This window comes from Muntiacus reevesi, chromosome 17 (assembly GCF_963930625.1).
Source record: "Muntiacus reevesi chromosome 17, mMunRee1.1, whole genome shotgun sequence".
NCBI lineage: Eukaryota > Metazoa > Chordata > Mammalia > Artiodactyla > Cervidae > Muntiacus > Muntiacus reevesi.
In genome coordinates, this window is record NC_089265.1 from 861960 (window position 1) to 885621 (window position 23662).

The 23662-nt window shown below is 50.4% G+C and overlaps 1 protein-coding gene across 5 annotated transcripts in view; it reads left to right on the forward strand.

The window, feature by feature from the left end:
• Positions 1-23662, forward strand: part of PALLD (palladin, cytoskeletal associated protein) — a 373189-nt gene that overhangs the window by 189140 nt on the left and 160387 nt on the right. For all 5 annotated transcript variants that reach the window (XM_065908290.1, XM_065908291.1, XM_065908292.1 and 2 more), the window contains 2 exons: positions 3551-3670; positions 6159-6468. In XM_065908290.1, the coding sequence (XP_065764362.1) occupies positions 3551-3670; positions 6159-6468 (430 nt within the window). The remainder of the gene's footprint in view (positions 1-3550; positions 3671-6158; positions 6469-23662) is intronic.

The window sequence follows — 23662 nt, forward strand, 5'->3', positions numbered from 1 at the left end:
GCAGTGAGTCACTTGGACACTGAGAGTAATTCAGATGTTCAGATCCAAGAAACTCCCGCTTTCCCACCTTTCGCAGCTTCATTTCCATTGAGCTCCCCATCTTCTGGATGAGGAGAAAATGCAGAACACCCAAAGGCCTTGTGCTAAGGAGCTCATGGGAGGCAGGGTATGACCTTCAGCATTTGAGCCTCAACATTAATTAACTGTGACCTTGGGAGGATCCCTTGGGACCTCGCCCAAAGGAATGAGCAATTTGAGCTAGTCCTCATAGCCCAAATTTGTGTGTTCACTTGACAAATCCCCAGTCCCCGATGCACTTCCGGATAAATCTGACTTTCTCCAGGATCCGTCTTACGTGACACCCCCCACCCTCCACTGGAATTGTTTCTTGCTTCGTGTCTTTCTTGTCGGTGGAAAGTGTGGAAGTGTGTGCAGGGCAGTCAAGACACACAGGGCACCCTCCCCCTCTTCCCTGTCTTCCTCTCCTGGTCACTGAGCCTTTGCATCAGGAGTAGTCGTGTGCTAGAAATGCTCTCAAGCCTTTCCCTGAAAACCCTTTCCCTAATACCCCAAATAGCTCCATCTAGCAGGATTCCTTGATGGTTGTTGAGCCAGGAACTCCAGTGGGCCCCCTAGGGCAGTGTTTTTAAACTGTAGATCATGACCTATGAAAGCAGATGGCAACCCCCCCCCATTAGTTTAAAACAAACTAGAAGAGAAAATGCATAGTTCCTGGCCTTTTCCCACTATTCATAGCACAGGAAGTCTTCCATGATACCGTTATTTCAAAAAGGGAAAATAATTTTGTTTGTTGAAAGACAGCAGTACATTATTGAGAACTCAGCATATCTTGTGATTGAAGTCAAGGTCAACAAGCTCTCTTGGGATATAAAGGAAGACTTACTTTCATTTTATTTACTGTTTCATTGGTCTACCTTTTATTTACTTATTTTTGGTTTTTGCTGTGTTGGATCTTTGCCGAACTTTTCTCTAGTAGCATCGATGGTGGGTTGGCAGGGTCCTACTCTCTACTTGCAGTGCTCAGGCCTCTCATTGCAGTGACTTCTCTTGTTTCAGAGGATGGCCTCTAGAGCAGCTGGGCTTCAGTATTTGTGGTTTCCAGGCTCTAGAGCACGGGCTCGATAATTGTGGTGCACGGGCCTAGTTGCTCCACAGTGTGTGGATCCTCAGGGATTAGGGATCGAACCCACGTCTCCTGCATTGGCAGGCAGATTCTTTACCGTGGAGCCAGCAAGGAAGCCTTAATTGATCTACTTTTGCATTTCCTACTTCTGTTGGTCTGTAAAAGTTAAGAGATGTAATTTTAATAAATAGCAGTATTTTTATCATAAGATAGTACTTCTTAAATTGTTTTGAGGCCAGTTTGCTGCTCTCATCACTGGTGGTTGACTCCAGGGGAGATGCCTTACTCTGAGCTCTGAGCTCTGAAAAGTGTGCCCTCCGCACTGTCAGAGGAAGGGAAGTGCGGCCCTCATCCAGGTTTGCCAGCTCTGGCTACAAGGCACAGGGCTCAAACACCAGTGCCTCCACGTGGCGACCCCCTGTGTGGCGCCTAATTCTGTGGTTCGGCCATCGGCAGCTCTGTCAGGCTCGGCCCCCACCCCCTAGGCGCACGTGGTGGGCATAGTCAGCCTTCAGGGTGGCTGGGAAGACAGTGGTCTCGGGTGGTGGGCAGTGGCCCATCTCAGCCCGGGGTGCCCTGAGCTCCAGGTCACCAAGGGTCCATCAGGGCTCTCAGAGATGGAGCAGAGGGACAGGGCCCCCAAGACTTTGGCTCTGAAGGGACATCATTCCTACCGCCTCCCAGGTTAAAGCGGCTGCCAGGCCAGCTGAATCTCAGGGTTGGGACAGAGCCCGGAGCAGGGAGGCCTGGGTGTTGGAGGGGAACCCCCAAGTCCCAAGCCTGAGACAGGACTAAGAGCCTTATGTGGGGGGACCTAGGTGTAGGAGGGGAACCCCCAGATCTCAGGACTGAGACAGGACTGCAGAGCCAGGTGTGGGGGGTGCCTAGGTGTAGGAGGGGATCCCCCCGATCCCAGGCCTGGGACAGGACTGCAGAGCCCGGGATGAGTGGGGCTGGAGTATAGGAGGGGATCCCCCGATCCCAGGCTGAGACAGGACTGCAGAGCCCGGGATGAGTGGGGCCGGAGTATAGGAGGGGATCCCCCCGATCCCAGGCTGAGACAGGACTGCAGAGCCTGGTGCCCAGGGCCTGGGTATAGGAGGAGCAGCCGCAGTCATTCCTGCAAACAATCCACAGTCTCACGTATTCCACATGATGTGCAATTAATCAGAGTGTCTGTGGAATCAGAAATACACTTTTCTTAACATTTACCAACACAGCCATCCTATGTCACTGATGCAACATAGACCATCATTCCATGTGATAATAGTTAACAGACTCCCAAAATGACACATGCATATTATGCATACATTGATTAACTAGGAAGCTGCTTTTTAGTGAAACCACCGGCAGTTGCTTACGATGCAGCGGTTGCCCTAAGTCACCAGGCAGTGCCCTGACCATAGTGCGTGTCTTGTCGCAACCATAGATGGTCGTGAGAGTGAAGTCTGGAGCCCGACCTTGTTCACATTCTGATTTTGCCGCTTATGAACCGCGTGACTTTGGGTAAATCAGTTAGCATCCCCGTGCTTCAGCTATCCTGTCTGTGAAACAGGCTAATCATAGCAAACGTAACTTGTGAGGTTGACATGAGGGTTAAATCTAAACTCGTGTCTGTTCAGTGCTGGAATTGGCACCTAGCACTGGAGCAGGGCTTCTGTAACTGTGAACGGTTGTGATGGTTACCAGCATTGACCCTCACGACAACCCTGTGATGGGTGATTTATGAGTCATGGTTCATACAAGACCCAGAAGGTACTTTCTCTTACTGTCTCCATCTTTAGGTAAGAGGTGGGCCAGAGTCACAAAGGCACCATGTGGCAACACCCTCATTCGTGCCCCAGTCTCTGGTCCCAGAGTCTGAGCTTCTTACCCCACAGAAGACAACCACGCTGCGTAACAGTAGCTTCCAGAGTAACTGTCTACATTTCCCCGTTATATTCTCTTTTCCCCATTGTCAGCTTCTCAGAGAAGCTTGATGTCCCCAGTAAGGGCTTCGGATGAGCAGCTCTTTTGTTATTGAGAAGTTCCATGAGCATCAGCCAAACTAGGCAGGGCTGGCATCTCCCACGTACCGAGCGTAGGGGCACACACTTTGCAAACCTCTTGTGTCCTCATCACAGGATCCTCACAAGGAGTACGTTATCCCTGCTTTATAGGCAAAGAAGCCAAGCCTGATAAAGACAGAGCTTGGTCACAATCACCAAGCATCCATCTGACTCCAAAGCTTTGCCACCAGGTTGAATAGCTAAATTAAATGTCAATAGATTACACTGTGAATACTTCGTAAAGTGACCCCATGATAACTGTTACCGAATTTGCTTGGGTTAGAAGGCAGAAGTCTGGCTTCTTGGGAGCAACCCTGTGGGTGCCCTCTGATGAGTGACTCGGTTCTCTTCCTTCCAGAGGAGATCTGCACCCTGGTTATTGCAGAGACGTTCCCCGAGGACGCTGGCATCTTCACATGCTCGGCCAGAAATGATTACGGCTCAGCAGCCAGCACTGCCCAGCTGGTGGTCACCTCAGGTACGCCAGGTCCCCACTGCAGAAAGGACTGCCCAGAGGACTGCCCAGCCTCCAGGAGTCATGCTAACAATCCATGCTTCATCACAAAACAGAAGGCTGGGGTGGGGGGCGCTGGGAGCGGGGGGAGTGGGCTGGGGACAGTGGGGAGGGGCTGAGGAGCCAGTGGGGGTGGGCTGTGGGAAACAAGTGATGACAGCACAGGGTGATGATAGTGTGGTGAGACACACACCTAGGCCACTGCTTCGGGAGTGTGTTCTCTGTCCTGGGAACAATGGAGCTGGCTGCCCATGTCCTCCCGCCTGCCAGAATGACATGAGCAGCAACCCGGGATGGGGAGGCACCAGGGCGAGTCAGTCAGTGTTTAACCCCGCGCAGTAGACCTACGGAAGCGGCAGAGATCGTAGAAACCAGATTTCACTGAGAACTGAGTCCTACGAGAAACTCAAGCAGTGCGTTTTATTGTTCAAACCAACCTCCAAGAATATCGGGGCATTTTTGTAAACTCAGAAACTTAGCACTTAGGGAAAGTGTGAAACCGTTCTTTTCCTCTGTTTCTTTGACCTTTAGTTAACTGTTTTCTGGGGCTTCCCTCATGGCACAGTGGTAAGGAATCCGCCTGCAATGCAGGAGACATGGGTTTAATCCCTGGGTGGGAAAGATTCCCTGGGAAAGGGAATAACAACCCACTCCAGTATTCTTGCCTAGAGAATTCCATGAACAGAGGAGCCTGGTAGGTTATAGTCCATGGGGTCACAAGAGTCAAACATGAGTATTCTGCTATTATTAACTAGCTTTACTTGGGTTTTATGGCATTATTTCTGTTGTTTATTTTACAACGGTTATAAATTACCTCTTTGACCAAGTCGGCACCTAGTATCGCAGTCCTCAGCTGGAGGTGGATTCAAAGCTCTGCAAGTTTCAAAGGGATTTCTCTGGAAGCCGGCGCGCTGGTTGGTAGGGGGCGGCAGAGACACAGACAAACCAGTTTAGGGCGGTAGGAGGGATTCCTGATTCTTCATCTTCAGTAAGAAAGGAACTATAAAGTTCTCCTTCACAGGGCTCCGTTGGCAGGATTGAGGACTGTGTTAACAGGAGGCTCCAGGGTTGTGATCCGAGCCACAGAGAGGGTCCAGTGTTTGATTTGGGGCTGAAGATGGCCCCAGCGAATGGCCCCAGCACAGGTGCAGTGCTCTGACCATGCAGCCAAAGCTCCAGCTCCACGTTTGTGTGACCGAGATTAGCAAGTAGGATTCCAGTCTTTCTCAGGGATAAACCTACTCTCGGCCAAACGTGACCAAGAGCTGTTTTCAAGCTTTCTGCTCACCCCAGGGAGCATCTTAAGGACACTCCAGAAGCCCTGCTTGGTGCTGGGCGGGGCACAGGGTCCTGGGAAGACACACCCTTGTGTCAGGATGCTCTCCGTTACCCACTGAGAGTAATGAGCAGTGTTCTGCTCTGAGTCACAGTTGCAGCGGTCACTTGAACGGGGAATAATTCCCTATGAGGTCGTAAGACATTTCCCTCAGAGCCTCGCTTGGCTTTAGGACCGATGAGTGAAGGGGTGACTTCCCACTGCTCAGCAGAGGACCTCTGTAGCCTGAGCTAACCTCAGCGAAGCACAGGTAGGGTGTTCTAGGCTGAAACAGAGAATAAGAGGATGAAGTGTCGTCTGTTGATGGTGTCTGTGTGGTCTTTTTCTTTTTTAAATTTATTTAAAGTGAAGTCACTCAGGCGCGTCCGACCTTTGCGACCGCATGGACTGTAGCCTACCATGCTCCTCGGTCCATGGAATTTTCCAGGAAAGAGTACTGGAGTGGGTTGCCATTTCCTTCTCCAGGGGGATTTTCCCGACCCAGGGATTGAACCTGGGTCTCCCGCATTGTGGGCAGACGCTTTACCGTCTGAGCCACCAGGGAAGCCTGAATTTGTTTAAGTGAAGGATAATTACTTTACAGTATTGTGGTGGTTTTCGCCATACATCCACATGAATCAGCCACTGGTGCACATGTGTCCCCCATCGTGAACGCCCCCCACCTCCGTCCCCCCCCCCCCCCCATCCCGCAGCGTTGTCCCCGAGCACCGGCTCTGAGTGCCCTGCTTCACGCATCAAACCTGCACTGGCCATCTGCTTTCCATATGACAATATACATGTTTCAACGCTGTTCTCTCAAATCATCCCACTCCCGCCTTCTCCCACAGAGTCCAACAGTCTGTTCTTTACCTCTGTGTCTCTTTTGCTGCCCTGCATATAAGATCGTCCTGACCATAGTCTGCTGTCATTTTTTTAGCTCTTGTTTGAAGTTTGTTAATGGCCTGGTAGCTGGGGTGCACTTGTGAGCCCCCTGGGAGAGGAGTCCCGCCAGGGGAACCGCCCGCCCCGCCCCCGCCGGCCCGGCCCGCAGCAGCCCCAGGCCCGGGCTCCAGGCTGTGGGCGCGGGGGAAGGGGCTGCGGCCGGCCGGCTTACCGAGCCCCCCTCACCTCCCTCAGCCAGCACAGACGCCTGCGGCTACGACTCGGCAGGAGAGTCCGGCAGTGGCCGCTTCCCGCCGCCGTCCCCGCTCTGGGAGCCGAACGCCTTGGAGCTGGCGCCACAGCAGCCGGCGGAGGCCCCTGCCGTGAGCGGCCCCGAGTCGGGGCTGAGCCCTGCCGCCGACAGGGAAGCCACCGGCGCGCGCCCCGCACGCGGAGTGAACGGGGTGGTGAACGGCCGAGCCGACGGCGGCCCCGCTCTCCCCAGCCCGCCCGCCCTGCTGTCCCCCGCGAAGGAGCCGCCGCCTCTGCGCGCCAAGCCCAAGCTGTGAGTACCCCTGCCGCGTGCACCGTCCGGCCTCTGCCAGGGGCCTGGGGTCCAGACCTCCCCCGCAAGGCCTCCTGCAGGCAGGCGTCCGGCTGGTGTGACCTCGCTACTCAGTGGGGCCCCTCACATGGAAAAACACCCCAAAGCAGAGAAGCAAGTGAGAGGCTTGGTTCAACCTGCCTTTTGCTAAAGACCGTCGCTGGTTTCAGCTGCGGAGCTGTCCTGCCGGGGGGCAGAGGGCTCCTCAGAGGGTGGGGAAGGGCCTGCTCAGAGCTGACCTATGAAAATCCTGCCGCTGTCTTCAGTGGAGGCGCTGGTGAAGAAATCTGACTGAGCACGGAGCCTGCAGCTCGAGATGGAGGTTGCGGGTGTGGCAGGCTGCCGGAGGGGTGGAGGAAGAGCGCCTCCCGCAGCCCAGGCGGCTGGGTGCAGGGCTCCAGAAAGGCGTGCTCCCACCCGCACCGCCTTCCTACGTGGTCCCCACTGTTACAAAAGGGTGGTCACGCCTGTATGGGCGGTTTGTGCCGCCACCACCCGGGAGGGTGCTGGTGAACCCGTTAGAGAGTCAGTTAAAGGATCCCTCTGAGCAGAGCAGAGCGGAGTCCCTGCCCTGACGGAGGTCGGCGGGAACCTCAGGGTCCTATCACCGAGGCCGTGATCCACGAGGGTGGCCTCTGCAGGGCCTGTGCTCCCCTCGCTGTCTGGGGGAGGGCTGTGCTGTGGGGCAGGAAGGCGGCCTCAGGACAGGAGTGACTGCTTCCTCCCCCTGCCTGTGGCTCCTTGTGGGAACAGGCCAGTATTCCGATTAGGATGGCATCTTACATTCGTTCATCACTTTATTGTTTTGGGGGCAGTTTCATGGGCATTATTAGACCACTTAAAGAACAAGTCAGCCAGACTAGTGCCTGAGTCAACAGATGGGAAAGGAAACTTCTGCACTGCCCTGAATCGCAGCTTCAGAACTTGCTTTTATTATGTTTTACAATGAACACCTCAGGCTTCCCCCTGTATCTGCCGGGCTCGTTTTGTGGGCGATGGGCTGCTCAGCTGTGTACAGTAGCATGTTCCTCACCTAGACGAAGCCCCCCTGAAATGCGGGACAGGTCTCAGCAACTCAGAGAGACCACCTGAAGAGAGGTTTATGCCCCTGTAGCTCCAGCCCTCTGAATTAATTGCCTCTGCTGTCTGCTTTTATCTTTGCATCGTGAGTGTGTATTTGCAGTGCTTTTGATGAGGCAAGGGACCAGCCCTCCTGGGGTAGGGAGGGCGGATGTCCACTGACAGCACCTGCTGGCTCTTGAGTGTAAATCACCGGAGAGCGAACGGGAGGGGCTGCTCACAGGCCTCGCAGCCTCCGTATCTCAGGGGTTTCAGCAGCTCTTCAGCTCTAACTCGACTGTGTGCGGGGTGTCTATAAGAGCTGGACAGAACACTTCTGTGGTTGTTAAGAGCTACTTGAATGGCTCGGGCACAGGTTTGCAGACTGACATGATCTGCTTACTAGTCAGGAGTTCAGTTAAAGTCGAGTCCAGGGAAGGTGGAGTTCAGTGTCTAAATTCCCTTCATGGGAAATTGAGGGAAACTTGGTAGCTTAGAAGTCACACTGCTGGCGGCAGGTTTTCGTCCTGCTTTCTGTTTTCAAGTCTTTGTGTGTTTAAGTGTATTCTTAAAGCATCCCTTCATGATGTCCATGTTGTATGAGTACCTTCCAGTCACTACGGAGGAAATAATATGTGATTGACCTTTCCAACATATATATCAATTTTTAAATTTTCTTAGGAATTATAGCATTTTTTGGATTTTGTTTTCATCACAAAGCGAGTGCATGCTTGAAGTGGCAGGTCAAACAATACAGAAGTGGTTGAGGGAACCAGTGCCAAGGTCTGGTATGAGGCCTTCCACCCCTTTCGCTGTTATCGTGGTCTTTTCTGAGAAGGTTGGCTTGTTGTTTTAAAGGCTGTATCCATTGATAGGAATGCCATTGAATGGCATCTATAATTGGAATGATGTCCAGGGTGTCAATGATTAATGTAACCACTAAGTAAAATTCTTACAATAAGTAAAATTCTTATAGATGTCTGTTTCTTTTCATACTTTGGGGGGAAAATGAAGCTTTGCATCTTATGATTAGCAGTGGAAAAACTGATCCACTCGAATCTTTTTTCATCAACCCCTGATTTTACTCCTTTTCATAGAAAAGGAGAGGCTTATATTTGGGGGGTGGGTAGGGAACTTTATAGCATACCATTCATCTGAATCATTTGTAAGCAAACGGGAAACAATTAGGAGGGACTAAAAATAATAGGAATTTAAATATTTACTCTTATTAAGTGCACCTGAAAAAGTATTTGATTTGTTAGATTCCTGAAAAAGTGTCGTTGTCAGAAGGAAAATCTCTTTGTATTTTTCCTCTCAAATAGCTCAGTAGCAATCATAGGACGGGAAAAAAAAGACTAAAATGAAAAGGTGGGAATGTCCTGAATTCCTTTCTGCAGCCAGGTTCTGGAACACAAACCCCCAGCATGGGTCTTGCCGCCCTCCCAGCCCCTGGCTGTCTGCCTCTGCCCTGAGGGAGCGCCCTGGCCCAGGGTTGTGGGTTCCCACGTTCACCCCCAAGGCGGTGTCCTTGGCTCAGACTCTGCCCTTCCAGTGTGAGTTCACTGGGGTTGAGCGTAGCCGTTCAGTGAGTTCCAGGTGCCCACACACCACACCACAGACCAGCGGGCACGTTCACTCCACCCAGGGAGAGAGTCCGAGAGTCTCCGTGTCTGACACCCAGCGTCGTCCCTCGCAGTGCACGGGAGAGAAGTCAAGTGCGGCTGAAATCATAGTGCTTATCAGAGCGAAAGAGGAGGGAAGGAAGGTAAACCAGCTTGTGAGCTACTTGTCATGTTGTCCTTGTTCAGAGCCCACTGAGTAAGTCTACAAATGCTGCCTGAAGAGGCAAAATAAATACACCACTCAGTTTGTTAATGGGAAATAAAATCCCATCTCTTTATTCTTGCCGAAAAGCAGTCCCTGAAAGACACAGGTGTGTAGTGTCTCCAGGGACAAACCTGGAGGGACCTCGGGGCCTCACTGAGCAGGGGCATGTGGAAAACACGGAGAAGCTGGTCCCGTCCTCTCACCAAGAGCATCTCCTGCGCCAGGCCCAGAGGCGTGGGAAGAGCGGACGCTGCTTTCAGACCCCGTCTCTTCCTCCTTCTTTGATGTTCTTCCTCTGTGTGTGGAAGGAGCTGATGAGGCGTCCGAGAGGAGATGAGAGGAGGGGACGCCGGGGCACGTCCCCGTGCTGGACGCAGGCCCGCTCAGCGGGGAGACGGCGCATGCTTGTACGCCGAGCGCAGGTCCTCCGCCCCTCAGAGCCCCCTCTGTGTCTGAGGATGGAGGCGTGACCCTGAGGTGCTCCCTGCTCCGTCACCTGCCAAAGGTGTGGATGGAGCTTCCTCTGCATGCTTCTCCCTGCCGTCTCCTCCCCCGGCTGCTGGAGGAAGCAGTGTCAGAATTCCTACCTGAAAGGGCCAAATGGCTGCTCAGAAGGGCTGCTCCTCGGGATCCTTGCGTCTTCCGTCCTCCTTGCTCTCACTCCCACCCTGAGCGCCGCGGTTCTTCCTGCAGCACTTGTCTGACAGCGGGACAGGCCCCATAGATGCACTGCTGCCTCCACGTCGCCTGGCCCAGTTCTGGGCTGACATCTGCATGATGAGGAGCAGTGGTGAGAGCGGACAGGAGGAGGAGGGGCAGCCTGGACCCCTCTCATCAGAGGGTCAGCTGAGCCAGACCTGCCCTGCCTGGAAGCTCCCCGTGGTCCCACCCCGCTCCTAGACATGATATTGGGCATGGGGCTCCCTTGCCTGGCGTGTCCACTCCCTGGCATGTCCTTGGGCTGCGGACGGCTGGCTGTGCCTTTCTTCCTGTTACCACCTGCCCTGCTGTGTCCCCAGCTGTCCCCATAAACCACTCTCTGCTGTCCCCACGGCACGGAGCTACTTCTGATCTCTGCTCACTTGCCTGCAGGCTGGTTTGGGTGATGTTTCTTCCACGGTGATGCTTCTTACTGTGGAAGACCTCACTGTCTTCTCACTGCGTTTTGCTGGGTCCTCAGTCAGGGCCTGACAAAGTGTAAACACGCAGAAATATTTTGAATGAATGAAACAAGAACAGACCCACAAAGAGAAAGAAGTCTCTTCTGTTTAGAGTGACCTCATTTGTCGGGCTTGCTTCTGACCCAGGTCCACTATAGGGTTTTTACTCTCTGTCCCCACCAACCACAGAGGTTTCTCACTTGATGGTACTTCCCACTGACCTGCTTGTCCTAGAAGCTGAGTGAATATGAAGGATCAAATCAAAACCCCACTGATGGAGTTACAGTAGAGAAGGACATCCAGGGTACTTGATGTGGGAGCCTTTGCACTTCCTCGTTTCTTCTATGTCCCCTTTTATGAATATCTTACTTTGCAACACTGTGGATACCGTGAGGTGTGTGGGGAAGCGAGGGACCCTTGCACCCTGCTGCCTGCTGGCCGGAGGCCAGGCACCCTGCTGCTTCAAGGTGTGTGTCCTTGACAGGTCAACACCGTCTGATGCAGATGTCTGCTTACCTTGCGAGAGCGGCCGGCTGCTCTTCCCCATCCCGTTTACGGGGGACGTGGCCCAGGCCCCAGGTACAGCCCTGTCAGCACACTGGAAGTTTTTCTTCCTTTCACCTTTGCTGTCTGGGGTTCAGGAGCTCACTCTTGCATTATGTCACTCTGCCAGTTTGGCTCTAGAACACAAATGGTCTCCTAGGTTCTAGCCTAGGTTAAGCCTTGCCTGCTAGATCTAAACACACACAACAACCAGAAGATAAGGAAAGCAGTTGGGGGCAAAGTAAGGAACAAAGGTCACATCACACCCTCTCCCAGCAGATGTGATGAGGTCCTTAAAGGTACAGAAATGTCCTAAAAGAAGCTTGAGTCCTCCTTGTGTCTAAAATAGAGTTGGAAGTATTTGCTGATAACACTACGTATATTTGAAGTAGTTCTCAGCACCCAGAAGGATGGTTTGTGTTCATAAGTGTTAGGCGCTCTCCGTGAACGAGTGCATGATGACGCAGTGTCCCTTCAGTGAATCCATCTCGTCTAAGTGCACATGAGGGCCCCTTGGGTGATCACAGAGTGAGCTGGAAAATGTAGTCCCTGCTGGCTAGATACTTTTATTTTTAAAGAGGCTGGGGAAAAGAAAAGACAGAGAAAAGACAGAGAAAAGACAGAGCCATGTATGAACCACATGCCCAGAGACAGTGCTATGAATCTGGTGTCCAAATATTAACAAAAGTGTTGAGCAAAAATTACTAGCAGAAACTGATGTATGAGCTGAATACTAATTTTGTGAAAGAAAACAAGTACCATTTCAACAGACTAAATGTGTATTATGTGGGAGTCTCTGGCAGTCCAGCAGTTAGGGCTCGTGTTTTCACTGCTGAGGGCACTTTCAGTCCTTGGTCAGGGCACGAGGATCCTGTAGGTCATGTGGCATGGCCAAAAAAATAAATCAGTATAAGCTCCTACTGTGTGTTAGAAGGAAACACAGCAGCTGTCACCAGGAGCTCTCAGGAGGTGGGCTGCTGAGCAGGTGACGTTTTCTTGTTCACTTGATTTCCCAACTGATTTTTCAACAATATGAGCTCTTTTATGCTTACAAGTGTTATTCTAAAGGAAATAAGCCCTGGGCCTTCCCTGGTGGTCCAGTGGTTGAGACTCCATGCTTCCAATGCAGGGGCCTGGGTTCTGTCCCCGGCTGGGGAGCTGAGATCCTACATGCCTCATGGCATGACCAGAAAAAAAAAAAGACAGTTTTTTTAAAAATCAAATTTAAAAAAAATTATTAACAAAATAAGCCCTTTTGGAGCCTGTCTCTCCTGTCCTCCGCCCTCTGTTCAGCCTCAGCTCAGTCACCAGGGTCAGTCGGCTCTGAGCACAGCTGGAGGCAGGAGGCTGTGGCCCTGTGAGCTCCCACCCCCCACCCCCGGCCCCAAGCCCTGCTCTCCCCCCAGACACCGGGGGCTCCTGGATTCCCCCTGGGCTGTGACCGCATCCCGGGAGCCCTCCCTGGAGAACACCCTGTGTTCCAGACAGACTCCGCTCCCCACTCATGTCTGTGCTCCTCTCCTCTCCGCCACCCCCACCCGCTTCCTCCAAAGGCGTCTCAGGAGCTGGGATGAAAGTGAGAGGAGTCAGAGATTGCCATCTTAAAGCCCAGATGAGCCAAGTATTTTACAGATCAGCCTTGCGTGGCCAGTCCACACAGGGCCTCGCCCAGAAAGTAGGGTGAAACTCCCGGCTCAGAAGCAGTGGGGAAGGAGAAGAGATGCAAGGAGGAAGATTGAGGTTCCGAGTCAGACAACAATGCTGTCAGGAAAATGCCTGCCGACAGAGGAAGGGGTCTGTGGCGAACGGGGTGAAGAAGAGCCAGGCTGAGGCCAGCGGTGAGAGAGGCCAGGGAGTCCAGGACAGGAGCTGTGTGCTTGTGAAAATGGGGAGGACCCATTGGGGTTGGACCCTGGCCCACTGGCCCCCAGGGAGCCTGGTCTCAGGACTAGGTTACAACTGTGGCCTGCCCTCCAAGGTGAACACCCCGTCACAGCTTTCTCCTTGGCCGGCACCACCGGCCGGCCCTTGCTGGGTCAGAAAGGGAAGCAGGTGAGGCCGCATTGGGACTTGAGGGGAAAAGAGCTAGGAGCCAAGGGAATGGACACCAAGGATGAAGATGACTCAGGAGGGGAGATGGGAGAACAGGGCGATGGGGAAGCAAGCGAAGTGAGAGAGGATGCTGAACGTTCAAAACCTCAAGACAGAGGGACTTGCAAGCGGTTGAGGTGCTGCAGGGAGGCCTGAGTGTCCAGGGGAGGTGCCGGACAGGATGTCACAGCCTGGAGAAGGTGGTCAGGGAGCCTGAGGTAGACACTTTGCTGGGTCTGACTCTTTGCAACCCCATGGACTGTAGCCTGCCAGGCTCCTCTGTCCATGGGATTCTCCAGGCAGGAATACTGGAGTGGGTTGCCATGCCCTCCACCAGGGGATCTCCCCAACCCAGGGATCAAACCCGGGTCTTCCACAATGCAGGTGGATTCTTTACCATCTGAACCACCAGGGAAGCCCAAGAATACTGGAGTGGGTAGCCTATCTCTTCTCCATGGGATCTTCCCAACCCAGGAATCGAACCAGGGTCTCCTGCACTGCAGGCAGATTCTTTACCAGCTGAGCTACCAGGGGAGCCTGAAGTGGACACTTTAGAGGGAACATTTACATGGATGACAACTAGGGGAAGCAGTGAAGCTGTCAGCAGAGTGAGGACCTGGCCAGGGCTGGCGTCGAGCTGGGGACAGGGATGGTGGGAGGGGCGCAGAGACCTTGAAGAGAGGGGGCCTCCCTGGGGGGGGTCAGCACTGTCCTCGGAGTGGACCAGGGAGTCCAGGACCACGCAGGATGCTCCTCGGTCAGAGAGGATCACGACAGATACCCTGACATTCTCAAGACTTCAGTAACGTGCGTCAGTACAGAAGCATTTCCAATGACACTGTTCGAGGAGGCGGGGTGTTGTGTGGGAACAAGGTCCCCACAGATAACCCTGCAGAGGGGCTCTGTGGGGCCAGAGCAGGGGGACCAGGAGGAGAGGCAGGGGCAGGCTGCCTCGGGGAGGGGTGGGGCAGGACCGGCAGGCGCCCTGGGTCACCTGTTGGGGTTCCACACTCAGCGCCCCAGGCGGTGTTTGTACTGAGAAGCAGATGGCCATCTCCAGTCCAGTTCACACTTTTTTGTTTGTTGCTTCTCATTTTATTTCCATAGTAGCAGTGTGTTCATTCTGTGGTTACCACCTCTTCCATCCAGGCAGAACCGTGAGTGGGTTTTTATTGCACAAGCCTCTCCCCTAGATTTTGATACTGTAAGACAGTCATTCTTAGCTAGTGACTCTCTAACCCATCGGTATTGAATTTCAGTTTGTGTCTAAAACTTTTACTACTAGAGAATATATTTCTGTCTGCTGCAACAGACCAACATTGGGTTGCCAGTTTTGTTTCTGGTTTTTTGTTTTTTTTTTTTACCATCCATTTCTTTTTTTCTGTGAACATGTAGATTCTTCACTGAAAGGAATCCATCACCTAATGGTGAAAATATTAGTCACAGGGAGCTTTATTTGAGTTAATTCCTCTTACATGTGTAAAAGCAGACTGCTCATTTTCTCAGCAGACCTAAGGATAACTGTTTCCTTACTTGACTTAAGTTATGATTACACAAACCTTGTGGAGAGCACTGGAATGGATGTCGGTTTTTGAAAAGTTTTTCCATATGTGGCAGGGAACTGGATATTCTTTCATTTGGTTTTGAGAATAAGGTCCTTATTAAATGAGTTGGATAAAACACGTAGATTTTCGTGAGACACATTGGCTGGATAACCGTGCGTAAATTGACACACAAGTTTGCTCCCTTATTCAAAAGGAAGCTATGAATTAATTGTAGGCAGGACGTGCAGCTTTGCTGTGCGAGGTTCACGTCTTCTGACCCTGGGTGTGCAGGTCATACGAGGGTGACGTGGGCGCCTCCGGTGATCAAGGCTGTGGGAAGGATGTGTATTGACTCTGAAGGTTTTTGATGATGCTCAAAAGCCTTTGTAAACAGGAGCATTCAGTTAGTGTCCCTGTGTCTCGCGTCTCTCCCCTATCTTAACTCAGAAACCCTGGAGTGTGCCTGCTTATGCCCTGCTTTGGTTCACAGCGTCCCATGGGTCCCCTTTGTATGTCTATGAGGGCGAGGGTGTATCTTTTCAAGTGGTCTTTGTGACTCCAGCCTCCTGGTATGAAGCTAGTGACACCGCGGATTCACTAACATACTCTCCAAGTATTTTTCCTCCTCTCTGCATGTTGGGAAACACAAGGAGTAGGTCCCGCTCACTGGTGTGCTTTTTTATCTCACAGGATTTTATAAATCGGTCACATATGGGTAATTATATGGCTCGGCTATCATTGCAGACTTTTCTGCTTTCCTAGTAATAGCCATAAAATGTGAAGGTTGTGAAAGATTTCTGGAAAGACCACAAATATTTTCTTGTCCTTGTTTCTTTCTTCATTGGAAAATAGTTCCCGTGCCATCTGGTTTCTGGGATGTATCATTGTGTTCAGTACCATCTGCAGCAAGAAAAATAAAGCGGTCAAACACGGCCTGAGTACCGTGCAGTGCACAGTGAAAGATCTCCTGTCTTTTCTAACTTGGACTTTGTAGCTTGGCCTCTGGACAGTTTGGCCTCGGAGTGAAGCCTCATTTTGGGGGACTTGTTTATCGTTGGTTCCCTCCTCTCCTTCACAGCTGTCGTTTCCTTTGAGCAGCATCCTTTACATCCAGTGTGCATTCTGTCACAAAGCAGCCTCACACTCAGAGGGGCCGGTTCCACAGTGAGGCCTGAGAAACAGCAGGAGTTTCACTTCATGTGTTCTCATTATCCTGCGTTTAAGAACTGTATTTGGTCTCGTCCTTACTGTGACAGTCTGACACTAAACAGCTGTCTTGCTAGAGAGAAAGATAATGAAGAAGTTTTAATTTTTACCCAAAAATGGCATACGGAAGTTTCTAGAAGCAGTGAGATGGCCCCTGTCCGAGCGTTCCTTGAGAAGTTGATTTCCGCCAAGGGCCACTGCCCCCGTGGTCACTGTGTGTCGCCCACGGGGAAACAGCGAGGCTTTCTCTTGCACATAACAAAAGGTCAAAGACCGCTTGCACACAGCCCGTAGGAAGCAGTGTAAGTAAACTGGCATTCTCCCGCAGTCGTGAGTGGGTGGAGTGAGGAAGGGACGGCTCTGCAGGGCCGCCTTAGTTCTGGCTCCTCTCACTCAGGACGGAGGAGGGCGCCTCGGAAACCGGAACCCTGGTGCCGGGACCACCCGCCAGTCCGCCCTTGCCCTGCATCCGGGCCTGCCCCTCCTTGGCATGCCCTCCTGCCTGAGTGCCTGGCAGCGTGCAGGCAGGCTGGTGATGCACTAGACCCAGATGTAGACCAGGCCTCAGACCTAGAGCTGGATTTGGGTGGAACCCCGTGGCTGAGGGGGTCCAGGCAGACAACAGGCATCGGGGACAGGGCCCAACTGGGTGTGTCTGGGGAAGCCATCCCGCCAGGCTGGCTCTATGTCGTGGGTTTGGGTGGGACATTGGCCTGAGCTGAATGTCCTTTTGCTTAAGAGCTTGACCTCTGGAAAATGACCAGAAGTCGCTCCAACACTGTATCTGTAGATGATAAATTAAAGTTTCGAATTGCTCTGTCTCCCAGATCCTTCCCAGCCTGCAGTGTACACTCCACAGGGTCTTGTTGTTCAGTCATGCAGTTACCCAGCCGTGTCCGACTCTTTTTGATCCCATGGACTGCAGCATGCCAGGCTTCCCTGTCCTTCACCATCTCCTGGAGCTTACTCAAACTCATGTCCATCGAGTAGGTGATGCCATCCAACTGTCTCATCCTCTGTTGTCCCCTTCTCCTCCTGCCTTCAATCTCTCCCAGCATCAGGGTGTTTTCCAATGAGTCAGCCCTTTGCATCAGGTGGCCAAAGTATTGGAGCTTCAGCTTCAGCATCAGTCCTTCCAATGAATATTCAGGACTGATCTCCTTTAGGATGGACTGGTTGGATCTCCTTGCAGTCCAAGAGACTCTCAAGAGTTTTCTCCAGCACCACAGTTCAAAAGCATCAATTCTTTGGCGCTCAGCCTTCTTTATGGTCCAACTCCACAGAGTCTAAAATAAACTAATTTAGGGTTGTATAAGAAAATAACTGAGTTCCTCTAGCTTGCTGCGTCCCACTTGGTTGTGAGCAATCTCTCATTTACTCTGGATTTATTCCCAGATTGAGTCATTTTCCCCCAGTGTCAAATTTCCCCTGTGATCTACTTTCACATGAAACTAATAGACATCAACTTTTTTTATCTTTTTTTATTAATTTTTTTCCTTGAGCTATAATTGTCATGGAACACCATATTAGTTAAGATGTGCAGTGTGTTTCCTATACATGATTGTGAAACGGCCACCACAATAAGTCCACTTAATACCCATCACTGTGAGGAGGACACTGGAGACCTACTCTCTTAGCAGCTTAGGATTGTACGGCACAGCATTGTTAACTGTGGCCAACATGCGATCCGTCACATCCCAGAACAACTGGAAGTATGTAGCTTTTGATCCCTCTTCACCCATTTCACTTACCCCTCACCACCTCCAGACTCTGGCAACCATCAATCTAGCCTCTGTATCTGTGACTTCAGTTTTTTGGGTTTGTGGTTTTCTTTTAAAGATTGCACATAAAGATGAGATCACACAGTTTTAGTCTTTCTCAGTCTGTCACGTACCATAATGCCCTCAGGGTCCATCCACGTTGTCAAAAAAAGCAGAATTGCCTTCTTTTTATGGCTGAATGTTGCGCGCACGCGTATGTGTGTGTGTGTGTGTGTGTGCGCGCGTGTAGAAGTGGGGGAGAGAGCGGGGACACCCTTCTGTCTTTATCATTCATCCATCAGTGAATGCTTAGCCTGCATCCATGTCTCGGCTGTTGTGAAAGGAGCTGTAGCAAATATTGGGGTGCAGCTGTCTCTTCAGAATAGTAATTTCATTTCCTGAAGATAAGTGTCCAGAAGTATAATCACTGGCCCAGAAGGTAGCTCTGTTTCTAAGTTCTGTGAAGTCTCACTACTGTTCTCCATGCTGGCTGCACCAATTTACATCCCCACCATCAGTGTGGGAGGGTTCCATTCTCTCCATGCCCTCTCCTGCGTTTATCACTTACAGACTTTTCGATGATGGCCATTCTGACAGGTGTGAATGGATACCTCCTTGCAGTTTTGGTTTGCGTTTCTCTAAGGATTAGTGATACTGAGCGTCTTTTCAGCTGTCTGTTGGCCATCTGTGAGTCTTCCTTAGAAAAATATCTGTTCACATCCTCTGCCCATTTTTAATCAGGCTGTTCGTTGTTTTTTTTTTTCTCCCTGCTGTTGAGTCCTGTGAGATGTCTGTATAGTTTGGGTATTAACCCTTTATTGGTCATATAACTTCTGTTTTAGTGGGTTGCCTTTTTGTTGATGGTTTCCCGTGCTGTGAGCATGTCTTGTTCTAAGAAACAATCTGTTCACTTATGGTCCATGTTGACTTGAGTGTGTAATCAGAACACTGTCTAAAGGTGAAACAGGATTATCGTGGAGATTACAGGAGGGAAAAACCAGTCTATACAGTCATAACCTGAGAGTCTCCACCATGGGTCGAACGCTCCCCCCCCCCCCCCGACAAAGGCACATGGTGGGTGGGTTTATCCTTATGGGAGCAGTGACTGCTGTCCTATGTGAAGAGTAAGTAGACACATTGGACATTTTTCCTCTGAAAATGCTTAATTGCTGCTACTTATACAACCTGGATGTGTCACACTGATGTAACATTTCAAAATAAGGAGTTGCATAAGTCACAGAGAAATTGTTTCAGCACTTTTTGCAGGTGCAGGAGACCCAGTCTGATGATTGGCGTGTCTGGGAGATGGTGCTTAGGCTCACCCAGTCTACTTCCCGTCTTGGTCGTGGCCTTCTTTTTATGATGAACTGTCTGTAGCCTTGTCGGGTCTTGTTGAGACCACCAGGGCAGCTAGTCAGCACCTTCTGAACACTGTTGCTGCTTTTTCTTTTTTAACTGAAAAAGTTCTTTTTTAACAGTGTTTTCTTCATTTCTGCTATGCAACAGAATGACTCAGTTATACGTGTACAAACACGTTCTTTTTCATATCCTTTTCCGTTATGGTTTGTCACAGGACACTGATTGTAGTTCCCTGTGCTGCCATTCCGTATGTAATGGTTTGCATCTGGTAGCCCAAACCCCCACTCCATTCCTTCCTCCTCCTTGACAGCCACAAGTCTCTTCTCTGTGTCTGAGAGTCTGCTTCTGTCTCATAGATAAGGTTGCTTGCATCATATTTTAGATTCCACATATGTGGTATTTGTCATTCTCTGACTTCACTTAGTATGATAATGTCTAGCAGTGGACCATTGCTACGGATGGCATTGCTTCATCATTTTCATGGCTGAGTAGTATCCCATTGTGTGTATGCACCACAGCTTCTTTATCCGTTCATCTGTTTATGGACATCTGGGTTGTTTCCTTGTCCTGGCTGCAGTGAACATTGGGGTGCATTAAACGCTGCACTTCTTGTGTTAGTTTCCTGCGGTGACAGTATCTGAAATGCAGGTGTGTCCCGTGCAATCCCCGAATTCTCTTCTCCATTCTTGACCAACTGTTCTATGGCTCAGGGCACAGCTGTTCCTCCTGACTCCTCTTCACTGTCATCCTGGCAGTACCTTCCCCTCTTTCTTTTCTTGGTTCCTGGCTCCTAAATGTCAAGTGTTTCATTTTTTCGTTTTCCTCTCTCATATGCCAAAAGCTCACACCCTCCAGTAGCTTTCAAAGAAAGCATAAAGGACCAGTGGCTTCTGGAACCAGACATGGAACAACAGAGTGGTTCCAAATCAGGAAAAGAGTACGTGAAGGCTGCATATCATCATCCAGCTTATTCAGCTTATTTTACTTATTTGACATCATACAAAATGCCAGGCTAGATGAAGCATAATCTGGAATCAAGATTGCCAGGAGAGATATCAACAACCTCAGATATGCAGATGATACCACCCTAATGGCAGAAAGTGAAGAGAAACTAAAGAACCTCTTGATGAAGGTGAAACAGGAGAGTGAAAAAGTTTGCTTAAAACTCAACATTCAAAAAACTAAGATCATGGCATCTGGTGCTATCACTTCACGGAAAATAGATGGGGAAAAATGGAAACAGTGATAGTTGGAAAGAAAGCTGAGACAAACCTAGATAATGTATTAAAAAGCAGAGATTGCACTTTGCCAGCTAAGGTCCATAGAGTCAAAGCTATGGTTTTTCCAGCAGTCATGGACGGATGTGAGAATTGGACTATAAAGAAGGTTGAGTGCCAGAAAATTGATGCTTTCCAACTGTGGTATTGGAGAAGACTCTTGAGAGTCCCTTGGACAGCAAGGAGATCAAACCAGTTAATTCTAAAGGAAATCAACCCTGAATATTCATTGGAAGGACTAATGCTGAAGCTGAAGCTCTAATACTTTGACCACCTGTTGGAAAGAGCCAGCTCATTGGGAAAGACCCTGATGCTGGGAAAGATTGAGGGCAGGAGGAAGAGGGGGCAAAAGATGGTGAGGATGGCGTCACTGACTCAATGGACATGAGTTTGAGCAAGCTCTGGGAGAGGGTGGAGGACAGGGAGCTCTGTGTCAGGGATGACATCATGCCCTGTCTCTCTCTGCAGCTATTAATCATTGGAGGGTTTTTTGGGGGGAAGGTGACTGTCATTACTGTTACTTAGCTGTCCCCCACCATTTTTGGCATTTTCTCTATTCTCTCAAGTTTCTTTCTTTCTTGCTTTCTTTTTTGTATCCACTTGCCCTGAATTCTGTGTTTGAGGTTTTCCTTAGATATCTCATGATCAGTGACTGGAAACTGTCTGGTTGGCTGCGACTTGCTGGCGGGTAGCAGTCCCCCTAGTATTCGGCAAGGACTCCAAATGCCAGGGTCTACAGGCCTTTCCTCATAGATTGCTCAGTTTCTCCAGAAGGAAAAGTGTTCATTTCCTTCCCTGGCCAAGACTGGACAAGCAGGGACTGCTTGGCAGACATCTGGAGGCTGGGAAGAAGGGGCTGGCCTCATCCCTAGGTGGACACGTCCACCTAATTCCTGTGCTCATCTTCAGCTTCTTTCCTCGCCCCTTCCCTCTGCTGGTCAGGTGTCGCTGGGTCTGACTGTCCCCACAGTGGAAGCCTCCTGACTCTGAAGGACAGGAGGAGGAGGTGTGGCTGAAGCTCCCGGAACGGGTGGAGCTGGTCTCCCAGGAACCCCAGGCTGCCTGCTGCCCTGCCGCCCCCCACCTTCGGAGGAGGCTAGTGGCCAGGCCTTCAGTTGCTCAGGGAGCGTCCTTCCTGTTGGTGTCAGCTCCTGGGGCACCTGGCTCCCACCCTGCTGTCTGGAAGTCAGTGAGGCTCCCTTCATCCTTATCCCAATGAAACTGCAGTGGTTCTCCCTCCCTCCCTCCCCTCTAACACCCCTGATCTAAGAAAGAAACAAAAATAGAATGCTTCCATTGAGCCCACCACGTTTTAGTAAAAGCCTGTTTGTGACCTTGGACCCTGTTGTTAAGGGGCACCGTTTCCAGTCTCAGGAAGCAGTGTGGACTGAGGAGAGTCCCCTGCTGCAAACGAGGTGACCTTGAACAGGCCTCTCAGGTCCCGTCTCAGTTCCTCCTTGAGTCAAGGGCGTGTCGATGTACCTGCTTCATGGGACTGTGGTCTTAGGAGCAATGTGCTGGGACAGAGCGGAGCCACAGGGCGGGCACCCAGCTGGTGCTGCCTACGTTTGTTGGCATTATTTTCATTAAGGCAATGTGGACAATGACTCTTTTGTTCCTTGACTACACATAGAGAAAGTTTCTGAAATAAGCAACTTGCAAATCTTGCAAAATACAAGTGAATTTTTCCTAGGTTATGTTCCCTCCCACCCCTCCACCCCAGCTTCACCTTGAAAATCTAGTGAGGAAAAAAAATTGATGGAAAAATCACTGACCAATTAGGAGTTCTGGTTTTCATTCAACTCCCCTAGAGTTCCTGAAAATTACATGTTTGAACCTTTTTATATGCTGAATATCAGAAATGAGGGGAGTAGGGACTTCCGGGCAGTTCAGTAGTTAGGACTCTTCCCTTTCACTGCAGGGGGAACAGGTTCAGTCTTTACTGGGAAACTAAGATCCCCCTGCTGCATAGCACAACCGAAAAACAGAGAGAGAGAGAGAGAGAAATGGGGTGGGGCGGGGACGCTTGTGCTTACATAAGGCTGCAAAATGTTGAGTCTGTCCTCTGGGGCAGGCTCAGCTCTGTAGCCATGCAGGAAACACTGCTCACGGACCACAGGAGGCCCTCAAAGCACTTTAGTAACCAACTGATCTGTCATGAAGGAGAAGTTTCTAAATTCACCAAGGCCTGCCTGCATCTCCTCCCGTGACAAAGAGCTCTGGAAACTTCAGGCAGCCCAGGACCCCTGCCCGTGTCTGTAGCCCAGGACAGACTTCCAGCGGGAGTTTCTGCAGGACGCTTACTGGTCAGCTCTCCTGAAGCCCCTTCCCTCTTTTGTTGCCATGCAGGTGAGTGACTTAAGCTCAGTGCCAGGGGGTGAATAACTCGAAGAACAAGCGTAGCGATGATTCAGAGGGCTGAAAGTCATGAGGGAGAGAGGAAACTTAATGTGTGTTGCTGGGGCTGAGCCCAGAACAACCTGAGCTGGTGTAGGGCAGGCTGGTGGCCTTTATTGGAGAAAGCCAGCTGCTGCCCACCCAGTCCAGAAGTTCAGGGTCTGTTGGAAATGATATTTAGGATCAGGGGGCATAATCAGAAATTTCAGAAGAGTGTAGGATGTTTATGAATGGCTCCAAAAGTAACCATGAGCTCAAAGGGCAATTCTTCCCTTTTCTAGCCTTAAAATAATGCCATTCCTAGTCAAACCAAGGTTATCTGAGGGCAAATCAAGGTGTTAACTGATGTAGAACGTGATTCATCAGAAACGTTAAAATATACATGATACGTTTATTTTATATAATCTGGCACTGTATTCTTCACAACGAATTGTTTTCTCCACTGAAATGAATTCACATGAAAGAAATCCTAACTGGAATGTGATTCGAAAACTAGGAGCTCCATCTTCAGGGTGGAATAGTTTGGAAAATTTACAGAAGTGTTTCTCACTCCTACAAGGAGAACATTGATATTATTTAGCACATAAATCAGATAGACTAGAAACTAATGGAAGGTTTTAAGGACCTCATGTTGACATGGATTCTTGGTATTCTTAATCCAATTCTTAAATATTTTCATTCCTAATCCTGAAACTGTATAAATTTATGTGATTCTTTTATCTTGTCTCTTCCTTTTAAGTGGATAAGTGCTGAAACTTAGCCAGCTTTTGTTAACTATGTGCCTAATTCATTTTCCTTGTTCTAACAGCTTTAATGAGACATAATTCACACACTATACAGCTCACTCATGTAGAGCATACAGTTCGGTGGTTCTCAGTGTAGACACAGTAGGCCCACCCGTTGCCACGGTCATTTTTTAGAACATTTTCATC